Source organism: Camelina sativa, chromosome 1 (assembly GCF_030686135.1).
Source record: "Camelina sativa cultivar CO46 ecotype springtype chromosome 1, ASM3068613v1".
NCBI classification, from domain to species: domain Eukaryota; kingdom Viridiplantae; phylum Streptophyta; class Magnoliopsida; order Brassicales; family Brassicaceae; genus Camelina; species Camelina sativa.
In genome coordinates this window covers 8,011,407-8,024,834 of record NC_141880.1, presented here as the reverse complement: position 1 = coordinate 8,024,834, position 13,428 = coordinate 8,011,407, and the positions used below count along the sequence as shown (strand labels likewise).

Below are 13,428 nucleotides of genomic sequence, written 5' to 3'. Positions count from 1 at the left end.
ACTTCATATTAGTGTCATTGAATTAGTATCAAAAGTTAAAATCGAAAACGTATGCAATATCAAATTTTCTTCTTTATATATAGACGATGCATGATATAGTACGTGAGATTTCTCCTAAGCATTTTTTTTTTTGGGATGTAAACAGAGAAAATATCTCCATTTGTATCACTAAAGATCGTGATTCGTGTTACAGCAGGAGCAACATAAAATAGATATTGTTCGCGCAAGAAGTTTATACAATCTTTAAATAAAAAGAAATAACGATAAAAAAAATGTTTTGTTGACTTCGTGCCATATCGTAAATATTGATACTTTTGTTCCATCGGTTATTAAAATCTTAGTTGTCTGTGTGTAGCTAGGTTTATAGTTTTCTACAAATATAGATGAAAAATAATTAATACTAACAGCGATGTGCCGATGTGTACTATAGTATAATGTTCAATGTATCTTTACGATACATGTATAATTTTAAGTTATTTATCAACAATCGACATGGTAGGTTTTGAAATGTAGAAAACGTCCACGCTGACTTTTGCAGAAGTGATCCATTTGTTTCGTTTATATGATAGCAAAATACTCATGTACACGTATTAGTAATACACGTAAAAGTGACATCACCATGTATATATGAAAACTAGTCCAAGTATATATTTGTTAGGTGAGTTCTATATAATCGTATCGAGAAAAAAAATAATATATATGTAATCGTCTAAAGTCATTCAATATTAATTCATCATGGACCGTTTGCTGATGTTTATCTTTTGTACTCAGTTAAGTATCATTATAATATTTGCTTCTCTTAACATTGTATCAGGATCATGCAACACATTTGGCCCTGTTCGACGGAGCAAAAGCGTGACCTGATATCTCTTTGAATAAACTAAACAAAATCACGATCTTTTGGGACACATCACCATGAATTAAGACTATCGCAGAGACGTGTGTGATAACAAAAATAAAGTTTTCGTAAGTAGAAAACTTTTATTGGTTGAGTTTTTGTTTGGAAAATTTAAGTTAAGCTAATTAATGGACATTTGTTTAACTCTAAAACTAATAAGAAATTTTCAAATAGAGGATAAGATTTGATTTCGTAATATATATCATTGAATATGGACTAATTTGGTCGCCACCACTCCTTGACAGACCTCCGGGTGTCCTTCAAATTTTTAATCAACTCCATCATAATTATAATCTATTTTTGTTACCTTCAACAACAATACATATATTATGCATAGTTATTAATATATGTCTGAAAAAGCACCTAAATGGTTTCTTCTCATATTTTAAAAATCAACTTAATTTAGTCTAATCGTAAGTTGTATAATTGGTTTTGATATCTCAATCATCGTAATTACCCGATTGGGTTACTATTTTACTTGCGGAATCAGTTTTTAATCACGATTATAATGCAAGCCAAAAAGAGAGCGATCAAGGAACAGCGTGTACCCAAAACGGAAGAGTCAGAGACAGCCAACATCATAAAGTCTTGCATCTCGTTTTTTTTAAATGATTCACTCACTCATTCATTTGATTTGAATTATCATCTTTTATTTGTCCTCATATAGTATATGATCTGGATCACTCCGGATAATAATTGTCTAATCAATCACTTTCAAAGTTTAAAATAATGTCATATTACACGGTTTTGTTATTGATTCAACTATTTGTCACTGTAATGTTTGTTTGCTACTAATCATATTCTTCGACTCACTCGATTTAACAGTGTTAGTTTCGTCATTATTAGACTTCTATAGTCCATAAATAAATTGGGTTTTAAACTTGTAAGGCCCAATATAAGCCCAAATTAGTCACTGGCTTGCTCTTCAAGCTCGCCCAAAAGAGAAGAAGCGTTCTTCAACTACTGAAGCAGACAGATTCTTCAAAATTGATCTTTGAGAAACTTGCAATCAGATTCTGTAACCATTGTTTTGTTTTTTTTTTTTTTTGTGTGCCTTCGATTCAAACATGGAATTTGTTGTTGAAGAAGGGAAGCGAGTAAACGAAGACTGCTCAACTTTAATTCTCGTAAGTTGTTAGTTTCGTGTCCTTTGCTTTTTAGATTTCGATCTGTTCTCTGCGTACTGGGTTTGGGTATCTCTTCATTTTTGATATTTCCGTATTTAAAGCTTAAAGACTGTAGCTTTACTGAGAAATTAAGCTGTAGTTGACGAAAATATAGAAATTAGAAAGTTTCCGAACTTTCTTGGGAGCGTTAACATGAAGAAAAGGGTTTAGGGTTTAGAAGCATTGATCTTTCTGATTAGGCAATTGTCTTAAAGATTGCTCATTGAAGAAGTTATTGTTTTTTTTTTTTTTTTTCCCAACCAGCCTGCATTGTCAATTGGGAATGTAGGGCAGCTCGCTGTTGATCTTCTAGTGTCATCTACTGATGCTGACAGAGTTGGTTATCTCGATGATCCAAATCTGCTTCCTTGTGTTGGAAATGACGCTTATGGCCCTCTTCCTTGTGGCGAGATCGCTCTTCCTCTCGAGGGTTCGTTTTCTCACACTATCTGCTTCATTTATGTTTTGACTAGAATTTGTTGTAATGAAAGGAGGTGCTTTGTTTTACTAGATGAAGTATCCTTTGATCTATGCCACTTTATCTTGGTTGAATCTGCCCTTTATCCTTTTTGAAACCTCATTCTTTCCTCCCTTTTGTGTGTTTTAGTTTATGAGTCATCTGCAATCACTACTACTCTTGCTCAGCAAAGGTCTCCAGTTGCAAAGGTATTTACATTTTTGGAAGCAGCATTGCTTCCTCGGTATTTATATGGTCTTATTTGGTTAAAGGATTGTATTTGCTGCTTGTTGAGTTGGGATAATGAAAAGCCGATTAGCTGGAGTGGAGCCTTTTGAGTAAAAGAATTGGGAATTTAGTGAGTCATTTTGAACTTACAATGTTGATTAATAACAGGGAATGATGATTAATTTTGCGGAGAATATAGCCAATTTTGCTGCTTCAAGTGGAAAGAAGCATGTTATTGTGCTATCCAGTTTAGACTTCCAAAGGCTGCATAACTTGGATATGTCAAGGTAACTATAACGCCTCCTTTTATATGTTTTTCCTCTCATTTTTTTCATATGGCTTCAATGTGAAACTTGACATGGACTAGTGCAAATACAATCATACATAATCACAGATGTGATAGATAAGTGAGCACCACATGCACATTTTTCTTTTGTCATAGTTACTAAAAGCAAACTCTTCACAAGTTAATTTTAATTCCTCCTTGGCAATTACTTTAGAGGCCCGCAGGTGTATTATCTGTCTAACGCGGGATCGGAAGGAAAAGATGATAACTGTGAGAAACTCGGATTTGGAAGATTGAACGAGTATGATTCAGAAGGAAGATGTTGGAAGTACCTTAGCTCCGTCTTTGAGAAGAACAGTGAAGAAGAGTTGACCTTCCCTTCAGAAGATGAACTCGAAGACATCGACTACTACCCAAGCTTGCCATTTGCAGCTCTTTTCTCAGCTTTTAAGGTAAAGAAATGCCTCATAATGAACAATTTATCCATACGCAGATGATTAAAACACTTACATGGCCTGCGTGGGATTTATCTTGTTTTTGGGGTTAGGCAAAAGGCTTGAAGGTGACATGTCTGCTATGTTACTGTTCTGAAGGAGACAACATTCCTGAAGCATTTATTCTAGCAGAGGCTGCATCTAAGTTAACGGGTCTGAGTCCTGACAAATTCCATGGTAAATAATAGCTCTCTTCTTTCAAGGTTAATAACATCTCGAGCAATTAATAATGAAACTTACTAAAGACTTCATTTTCTGCAGGGGAAGAAGGTGGGAAATGGCGAATACCGTATTCGTGGAAGAGTATGTATGGAGGTCCTCCAGATATGTCCATGTTTTAAGAATGTTGTTGGAGCTCACAGACACAGAGGTTGTAGTAGTAAAAGTATGATCCAGTGAGAAGTTTATGAACATCTGAGATGGGTTTATTCCGATAGAGACCTTTCTTTGTTTTTTCCAGGGTTTGTTCATCATAAAATCTTGTACTAACGTAACAAGTAGAATTTTATGATTAAAATCAATACAATGCCTCTAGGGTGACTATCAACAAGTAGAATCAATACAATGTCTCTAGGGAGACTATCAAGAGTCATAGAATTGAAGAGATCCCAATCAGATTCTGAATATATGAGTGACGACGAGAACTATTACGAGTCTTAAACGCTTGTTGGGTGTTTTACAAGTGGAAGGCCCATTGGGATAACAAGTTTTCTAAACAAACACAATGATAAGACGCAAAACCATAACCCATACTGGGTCTTAAACCGAACATCAATTGAACTCAAGTCTCAGACCGGAATGCATAACATATCTGATGTAACCGGGTTATGCTGCAAACAAATGTTATAATTTTGCATGAACAATAATAATGTAAAGAAGAAATATCTTCTCCGGGACTCAAAAAGGAAGTTGTTGAGCAATAAATTCTGGAGTCATTGTGTGTTTTTTTTTCTTTCTTATTGTACAGATAGGCCAAGGCAAGTACTTCTGACCGGTTTTTAATTGCACTTTTATTGCCACCACCCGAAATTATGATATGAGATGGAGAGTCGTATATATATATATATGTGTGTAAGTAATGCCTGACCAAGAAAAATACTTGGAAAAGTAATATTGGTTCAACTGATGATGAATGGGGACCTAACTTATATGTACATGTAATCTGATTAGTGGACTACTTCTTTCTACCGCTATTTTGAAGACAAGTAGTATAGTACAAAGTATATCTATAAAAATTACAGAGTCTGACTTTGACTATTATGAAATCTTGATTCTTGAACTTTTATCGTATTAATAAACCAGAAAATTCAAATATGATGTCATTGACACTAAATTAATTGAATTTATTTGCCATCCAATAAGCATGTATATTTGGTCATAATCACCGAAGTGAAGAAAAAAAAAAGCATTAGACTGAAGTGAAGTAGAAATTTCATTATAATCACCGAAAAATGGAAAAATACAAGCTCAGTGGATGATCACCCAATATGAACAAATATGGAGATAAAAAGAGTGAAAAAAAAGTCGCAAAAATCCACTTAAATAAAAAAAAGTGCACAAAACCATTAGTATCAGAGTGGGTCACCACATCAAATCCACATTAAAATCAAACAACCCTAAAGCAGAGAGCACTATCCCTCCTTTCTCTCTTTTTCTATAATCCTCTCATTCCATTCTGCTAGATTTTGCTAATCTCTTATTCCCTAATCTAAATTATGATATTACAGTTACCTATATATATCGAACATATTACACAATTAGTGTACGATCTTAGGACTCCACGATTTGATTGCTTCCAAATTTGCTAATTATGAAAGCAATTCATAATTTGCAAATGTATACACACACACACACAAAAAAAAACACACACTGACGTGTAAATTTGAGTCTTCTCTTCCCAATACGGTTTACCTTTAGTCAACGCTTCTCTTTGTTTGTTTTTTTTTTCGACCAAAGTCCCCAAAGGCCCAAATACTCATTTTACGTTTAAACCTTTTCACTTGAAGCTCTGTTTTAAACTCTTTTCTTCTTTAACTCTTTTTTTTTTTTTTTTTTAATAATAAACCAAACCACCATGCGATTCGTCGCACCACCGCCTAGTTCCGGAGATATTTCACCGTCTCCTTCACCATCATCCGGTGTATCAGAGGAGATTCTTTTCGGTTCGTCGGATCCTCCTTTGGATTTTAGTCCTCCATTGATCGCTATGGTTGTTGTTTTAGCCGCCGCTTTTCTCTTCGTGACCTACTCTCGTCTCATCTCCCGCCGTTTTCTCTCACCTCTTGTCCGCCGTTTTAGACGGTGGCGTTCCTGTCGTCGTCGTCTCCTTCACTTATCTTCAGCTTCCTCTGCTTCAACTTCATCATCCGATCTCCGATCCTTTTCCCCTTTCCCTTTCGACTCTTTTCATTACTCTTCTTACTCTCCCTACGGATTAGACGATTCCGTCATTAAAACGCTACCGTTATTTCTCTACTCCGCCGCGTCTTGCACCGGGAAAACAACGGTGGGGAAAACCTCCGCCGCTGATTGCAGAGACTGCGCTGTTTGTTTGTTGGAATTCGAGGATGGTGATTATGTAAGAACACTTCCGTTATGCTTCCATGCTTTTCACCTTGAATGCATCGATGAATGGCTCCGATCTCACCCTAACTGTCCGTTATGCCGTACGGCGATTCTCGGATCCGCCGTCGCGGCCCCTGTTTCGCCGTTCGTTCCGTTGATGGCTCCTCGGATTCGTCCGATTCTTGATGATGATGATGACGAGAGCAACGCGTTCATCATCCGTGGAGAAATCACACCGTCGCGGAGTAATTGGAACACTGATACGGCGACGACGACGACGAACGATCAGGAGATCATAGCGTCAATGGAAGAGCAATCATCACCGGCGATTTCTCGGTTCAGGGAGCTGAAGAGATCGTACTCACTCGAATCTGAATCAGAGAGAGTAACGATGGAGGAACCAGCGACGGTGTCTCCGTGGAGATATAGGAGATCTACATGGAACAAACGTCAATCACCGTTCGGTAACCTAATCTCGAAATCGAGAGTGTTCTCGTTCCGTTACTACAGAAGCACGAAGTCACCGTTCTTCCGACGGAGATCATCGGCGGGAGTGTTTTTCCCGATATCGGAACGGATTCCATCGACGGGAAGCTCATCGCGGCGGAAAAAATCGATGACGAGTCCTATGTTTTTCCGAACGGCACCTCACTCGTCGAGCCGGTTAAGATGTGGAGATCCAGAGGCACTGTTATCGCCGGAGAGATGGAGGAGGAGGGACACGTGTAGGGTAGAGATGTGAGACGAAAATTGGACGGTGGTGATGAGGAAAAAAAATTGAAGTGGAAGGAGAGAGCATTAATGGATTGTGGGGTTTAAGCATTTAATGGAATTAAAATGCACGAAACAGAGAAGATAGAGAGTTTCAGAACTTGCTCTCTGCTCAGCTCACTCAACAAGGTTCGTTTTTTTTCTTTTTTTTTTCTCTATAAATTTAAATAAATAAATAACAGCCATACCTTTATTTCACCTCTCTTATTTAATGCTGCTAAAATACGGATTTCATTTATGAATTATATAACGTATAGTATAGTATAGTCATAGAAATATTTCAATAATGTAAATGCTTTTGAATTTTCCTGACTACTGTACGCTTTGTTTTACTCTCTATAGACCTAGAGACGCCAAAGACGATGAAGAGTTTGGAGCATGTTGCGACGACGTTTTGGCTGATTCGTTTTTTTTTTTTTTCTTCTTTCTCTTGGAGTTATCAAATGCATTAACTTCCAAAGCTGCCAAAGTTATTATAGAAACGAAGTCAACAAACTCATTTACAATTTCGTTTCTATACTAACTTTATTATATCGTCGGTGGCTTATTGTTTTTTTGTTACCAGGACTTTATGTTCACTTATTAGCTGTCGATTTCTCTTCAATTTTTGTCCAAAAAATAACTGATTATTACATTTTGATGAAATGACATTAACATTTTAAAGTTGTGGTTTCAAGTAATTTGGGGGCTGTTTTTGGTCCAATATTTGCAACGTTAGGACTTAGAAAACACCAATTGGTAATATATTTGCAAAATACCATGATTGGCTTAATTAATAGAACTTGGAAGGTGAATTGGGTGAAATTAAAAACTCAAAGGAGAGACAAGGTGAAAGAAAGCTTATAGTACATGTTTTTTCTGTATCACCTTATCTCATTGAATTAGAAAAGCTTGAAACTGAAAGAACATGACCAAGACAAATTAAGAGCAAAAGCAAAAAACACACACTCAAAGGAAAGAGACTACATGTAGACGGTGTTTTAGTTACCTCTTATCCTGCTTCCCTCCAGCTTGCTCGATTTGAACCAAACTTGGAACATAATTAAGAAGAGCTGGGCGACATCCATCAATTTCATTTACTCCCAGTTTCACATGAGTGACCACATTATCCTCCCCAACAATGTAGATCATGTCTCTGGACATGTCCACGTCAACTGCGGTCTCACAACAAATGACGACTTTCTTCTCCTCCCCTAACAAGAAAGTTACATCATGCCAAATCTGAAGATCAGGGCTCAATTCCAATGCTAAGACCTTGCTCCAAGACACCACTGAGGTGGTCTCCTCATCAATCACATTTGTCACCCATATCTCAGTCTTGGAACGTCTATCTCGCTGCAACAACACAGAGAGTTTCTCTTCTCTAACAACGGAAAGACTAGTAGCTTCAAAGCGACGACTCTGATAAGGAAGAGGCACAGACACAGATCTCTCCTTTGTAAAATCAAACTTGAGTAAAGATATGATCCTAGTCGTTTTTGATACATCTCTGACGAACCAGTAAGTATTCCCCTTCAAAGACACGCTTAGTTCAGAGTATGCAGTGCTCCCGCCTGGAGCCATCATGTTATCATCATCATCATCATCATCAAGGCTCTTCCACGAGTCAGACTTAAAATCGTAGATATCAAAATACTTGGTACCACTATAAAAGCTCAAGACTTTGTATCTCTTATTATTATTCCAGGATTTGTTGCCATCTCGGTAGTAGCAGTACCCGAGGTCAAAGCTGCGGCGGCCTTCATTGCGAAATTCACCGGTTCTGATCCACCTGGTGTCACCGATCAAAGGGTTCCAAACCAACACTCTGGATTCGTCGAATTGAGAGGAGCATAACAAAAAGCCGTCGCAGTGAGAGACTCGAGTTATATCGAATCGAGCTGCTGATGATTTCTTAGAATCAGGATCGATCAGCTCAGTTTTCAACTCTACAGGTGGACTACTATTTCCATGGAGATTGATGCCAACTGGAAAAATCTTGTTGTCATTTCTCAACAGTAGAGGCATAAACTGTTTTGTGGATTTATCGAAATGCTTACTTGCGAATCTCCGATCATCTTTGATTAAACGGTTCCATGCTTTGCAAGTAGAAAGTAAGCGTTTCAGAGACGTTGCTGGAACGCGACAGAGTATCTCCTCTACCAAATCATTCGGAAGCAGCTCCGGTACCGTCACTGCCATCTCTGAGTTTTACCAAATCTAGGGTTTGCTTTCCTCCCCAATTCAGTAATATTGAACAGTGAGTGATATGGACCTGATAATAATCTAACAAGGCCCAATTTAAAGCCCATATATATATCCGGTCAAAAGTTTAGGGTTGTGGAGAAGAGAACAGAGAGGACACATGTTTCCCGCAATGTTCATGCAGAAGCCAGACAAAGCCGTGGCACTCAAGGAATTCAAGAGCCATGTTGCTTTATTTGGCGCCTGTGTCGTTCTGATCCGTTCTGCTACGTACGTCCTCTCTTATTTTTCTGATTCGATGGAAGAGCTCAAGATCGACCTTTAAGTTTCCATTCCACTATATTTAGTTTTTTCAGGTCAGTTAGTTTTGCTAGTTGAGTCTCTCTCTCTCTTTTAATTAGCATATTTAGTTTGAGAAGTTATATGGTATCATACGATTTGATGATTGCATTGGATTGCTTAGTAATTACAATGTGATAATTTACTCCTACACGGCTACTGGCTACACATAGATGGAATTTTAGATGGATATACGTCTACTATGTGATGAGAATTGTGATCGTGAGAGTTTAGTTTGAAGATTGAGTTGTAGAAATTAAGAATCATCTTGATTGTTCTTAGTAGCTTCAAGTTTCCATCTTTGCATAGAATCCTCAGGCAACAAAATTTTCACCTGTTCCGTTTCCCATGAGATCATATTGAGCATGGAAGCATGTATAACCTTGATTTTTCTTTGTTTTTTTTTTTTTTTTGTTTTTACCATTTGTGTTGCTACTTGCTAAGCTTTGTTATTCCTCTTTGTGCAGTGGTGAAGCAAAGAGAGATGGATGCAGCGGTTCTTGATGTCCTGTGTTCATTTACACAATCTTGTTTAGGATTTGTTTAGCCAAACTGAGAGATGGTCATAGAAATTATAATTTGTGTTTTCAAGGATTAATTATGACTTCTGATCTTACTTAGTTTAAACAATCTGATCTGATGATCAAACAATGGCAATGATTCTCATTAATTAATCTTTTTGAGAGGAAGAAGACTAGAGGATAGTTCAACAGCTTCTTCTTCCTAGCTCTGTGACTGTGAGGTGTGAGCCCTCTCACTTTTAGTTTCAGCTCTCTAGTTTTACAGTTAAGCCACAAACTCTGTAGTCTGTACCGGTGTTTTTTTTAACCCAGGGGAGTTAGTCTTTTGAGTATGTTCTGTTGTTTTGAGTTCTTAACTTAATATAATCTCATAACTGGAAAAATTGACACCATAGGAAGTTCTTCAATTCATATCTCACAATGAAAAAAAGAAACAAAAACCTCTGTTCATGACTCACGTTTTCTTCTCAGAGAAGTAACCCGAATCTATAGTCATGTGCGACCCAATCTATGGATAATCTACCGTGTTTCTTGTTACGACACTGCTGGATTCTATCTCTTGCTTCACAAGGCAAAAATTTCCAGATCATGTCGAGAACACCGACGTTGCAAAGTTCAGTATCCTTGGCATATAATTCGACGAGCTTTGGCAAAAGAATCTTGTTGTCTTTGGAAATTCCTAGGTTTGATGTTACATACTCTTCTCTACCGCAATCTAGCTCCATCATCACGTTCTTGGGCGTATATATACGAACCTAAAAGATGACTGTTGCTTTAAAATGTAATCTTTCAATATGAATAGCGTGTAATATAAGAAACGATGTTGAGTCAGGGGATTCGCTTACTGAGGGATCTGACAAGTTCCCCGAGCAAAGAGCAAAATGAAGAAGAGGCTCAGGGTGAGTTATAACATAATCTCTTCCCAAATCTCCAGCTTTACCCTTTGATCTTGAAGCAAACAAGAACCTAAATACCTGCAAATACATTAATCCTTATTAGCCCTTATCAAGTCAATTGGAAGTTGAAGAACCGAAATCAGTCTTGGGCTTGCCTGTCCTGGACGAGAGACACGACAACCAAGGATTGAAGTCTGAATGGTATCTAAGTTCAAGCTTCGACCTCCAACGTTATACGCTGCCTATTGCACAATATAGAAAACCCTAGTCATTGTTAATTTACCGATGACTTGTGTCTCAAGTAAGTCTGCACTGTAAGTAAGATTACCCTACCTTCAGCAACCCAGATACCCTTTTCACACTGTTTTTAGGGTTCCCATACACAAGTATCGACTGCAAAAGAGAAACAACAAAAATACAAAGTAGCTAATTAATGTCTACAGAGAATTATCATCAAGATCGTGTTAAAAGAAGTTTAGTTCGAGAACATAACATTACATGCATAACCAGAGAGTTGTGTATGTTAATCCAGAAAGCTAGCTTTTCTTCATGATTTAACCTCCTTGGATTCACTCCTTCTAGTTTATTAACAAGTGACCTCAACATTTTGAATTGATTAAATAACAGAGTTAATTACTCATTAATATAAACCAAAAGTAGTTGATATTTTGTAAGAGCCTGAGATTAAAAAACCTGAAATGTTTCAAAGCAGGTTCAACCGCATTCAACCTCTCCGTGTCTCTACATATAGATTTCACCATTAACAATTTATCGTAAGGTCGGCTAATGATCTTCAGAGGCTCTTTCCCGCTAAAAGGGCTGCTCGATTCTCTATCCTTGTCGTTGAGTGGTCCTGGATCTGTGAGTTGACGAAATACTTCCGAGATGTACTTGACCATCTCTTCAGACAAACTATTTAATGATTCATGAACGTTTTCAGAAACATATGTCCCCATCAGCGCATCGATATCAGATTGCTGAAAACATGAAAAAATGTTAACCACACCATTTTGGTAAAGAAAGAAACTCAAAACAACATTAACTGTTTAACACAATTTCTTTTACCTCAAGCATTGAGAAAGGAAGAGACCGATGATATGATGAGTCCATTGCTTGGGGAGACATTCTAAAGGAATAGCCTGAACAGTGAGACAATGATGAGTGACTCCGGAATATTCCAGAGTCTTCTAGAACTTTCTGAGGGCTGCAGACTGACTTTTTGGGTGAATCAATGAGTTTACTACACCCAAGAACAGCCTCTGATCTCTCTTTCCCCTCTGATTTGAACTCAGATGTAATTTTGTTGTTAAATAATCTCCGGTATAACAAAAGAAGATATGTTTCCAAGTACATAACTTGCAGCTCTAAACCCGCGATTTCCCTCACCAGTTTCTTTGCCTCCTATATCAAGAAATCACAAAAACCGTCTCATCAATCTCAGAAAAGATATTTAAAGGGGCCTTACTTGTATTCTAAGGTAGCCAAAGCTTTACAAACCTTAGGGATAGAGGAATCTTCATTTTTAGAATCTTCCAAGAACAGTTTGCGTCGAAGGACTGTCTCCATTTCACGCCGTACTAAGACTTCATCTTCTTGAAGCAGCAAATCAATCTACAGAGTAAACAGTAAGAGCTTTGAGATCTGTTTTGATTTTTCTTAGAGAACCTAGAAAAAAATCTTGTGAGAAAAACTTTATTAAAACCTCATCACTTGAGACTCTCCTGGCACTGGGATGTAATTTTCTGGACTTCAGAAGAGATTTTAGCTGTTCTATTTCTCTCTGCAACAATTCATCCTAAAAAACGAAAAACATAAGTTGATTTGATGAACAAAGAGATTAAGAAAAATATTCAACTCTTATGAAGATTCCTGACCATGTCGATTTTGTAAAGGGCCTCAAATGATTTCTTGTTCTTGAGGGATTTTCTGAGGACTGGATCGCTGGAGAAAACAGATAGTAGGTAAGAGATAAGACTCGTAAATGAAATATAAACTTATGAAAAGAAGAAGAGACAGAACCTTCGAGAACGTTTGTGATTCGAAGTTGTTGTCGACGTCATGAGTGTTTGAAGACTCTTCTTTCTTCTTTGTGTGAAAAATGTTGAAATCCCCCGCCTAATGTATTTTAAAGAGTTTTGTGTTGTGTTGTCAGTGTGATAAAATCAGAAGTAAAAACTAGTAAACAACCCAACAGCTGAGAAATCACTGGAAACAGAGCATTAAATGAGAGATATAAAACAATTTAGATAGTGACAAAAGAAAAGTTACTGAAGAAGAAGAAGAAAGGTTAAAGAACAGAAGAAAATTGCAGTGAAAAAGCACTATACCACGAATGGAATGAGACTACTCCCTAGAAATAAGAATCATATATACAAAGTGTACAAATTTTTTTTTTCCCAAGAAAAATTTGATTAAAAAATTGTGAAAAATATTTAACTGTGATATTTATAAATTTTCTATCTGTTCTTTTACCTAACATCTTTGTGTTACAATAAATGACTTTTTATACAAGCAATACATATTTTTAGGAATTAGATCTTATATGTATCTCTAACTTGTTATTGGATAATAAAATCATCTGCATGGTCGTTAAGTTTGGTTATCTGATTATTTCATCATTAAT

The 13,428-nt window shown here is 37.0% G+C and overlaps 4 protein-coding genes and 1 pseudogene across 6 annotated transcripts; 3 read left to right on the top strand and 2 right to left on the bottom strand.

Annotated features, from left to right (window-relative positions):
* The first annotated feature begins 1,790 nt into the window (after nt 1-1,790).
* On the top strand, nt 1,791-4,076 carry LOC104783916 (uncharacterized). Its single transcript, XM_010509019.3, has 7 exons — nt 1,791-2,025; nt 2,329-2,494; nt 2,672-2,730; nt 2,918-3,036; nt 3,250-3,487; nt 3,583-3,706; nt 3,791-4,076. The coding sequence occupies exons 1-7, from the start codon at nt 1,966-1,968 to the stop codon at nt 3,868-3,870; spliced, it is 846 nt and encodes a 281-aa protein (XP_010507321.1). The 5' UTR covers nt 1,791-1,965; the 3' UTR covers nt 3,871-4,076.
* An 873-nt stretch (nt 4,077-4,949) lies between these two features.
* Nucleotides 4,950-7,528, top strand: LOC104783909 (RING-H2 finger protein ATL65). Its single transcript, XM_087454059.1, has 2 exons — nt 4,950-6,994; nt 7,208-7,528. The coding sequence occupies exon 1, from the start codon at nt 5,604-5,606 to the stop codon at nt 6,834-6,836; it is 1,233 nt and encodes a 410-aa protein (XP_087310185.1). The 5' UTR covers nt 4,950-5,603; the 3' UTR covers nt 6,837-6,994; nt 7,208-7,528.
* An 83-nt stretch (nt 7,529-7,611) lies between these two features.
* LOC109125284 (F-box protein ETP2-like) lies at nt 7,612-9,096 on the bottom strand. Its single transcript, XM_019226838.2, has 2 exons — nt 8,905-9,096; nt 7,612-8,832 (listed from the first exon to the last, which is right to left on the bottom strand). The coding sequence occupies exons 1-2, from the start codon at nt 9,044-9,046 to the stop codon at nt 7,850-7,852; spliced, it is 1,125 nt and encodes a 374-aa protein (XP_019082383.1). The 5' UTR covers nt 9,047-9,096; the 3' UTR covers nt 7,612-7,849.
* LOC109125285 (mitochondrial import receptor subunit TOM6 homolog pseudogene) lies at nt 9,061-10,077 on the top strand (annotated as a pseudogene). The gene is made up of 2 exons (XR_015559586.1): nt 9,061-9,405; nt 9,856-10,077. The product of XR_015559586.1 is annotated as a mitochondrial import receptor subunit TOM6 homolog pseudogene (transcript).
* A 174-nt stretch (nt 10,078-10,251) lies between these two features.
* Nucleotides 10,252-13,396, bottom strand: LOC104783902 (uncharacterized). Of its 2 annotated transcripts, none has more exons than XM_019240833.2 (11): nt 12,825-13,396; nt 12,680-12,746; nt 12,508-12,600; nt 12,303-12,416; nt 11,871-12,206; nt 11,499-11,782; nt 11,304-11,403; nt 11,139-11,198; nt 10,961-11,047; nt 10,755-10,883; nt 10,252-10,664 (listed from the first exon to the last, which is right to left on the bottom strand). In XM_019240833.2, the coding sequence occupies exons 1-11, from the start codon at nt 12,863-12,865 to the stop codon at nt 10,377-10,379; spliced, it is 1,599 nt and encodes a 532-aa protein (XP_019096378.1). In that variant the 5' UTR covers nt 12,866-13,396; the 3' UTR covers nt 10,252-10,376. The 2 variants fall into 2 exon arrangements, with proteins under 2 accessions (XP_019096378.1, XP_087310183.1); XM_087454057.1 differs by having other exon boundaries at nt 10,252-10,675; nt 12,825-13,059.
* Between the last annotated feature and the right edge of the window lie 32 nt (nt 13,397-13,428).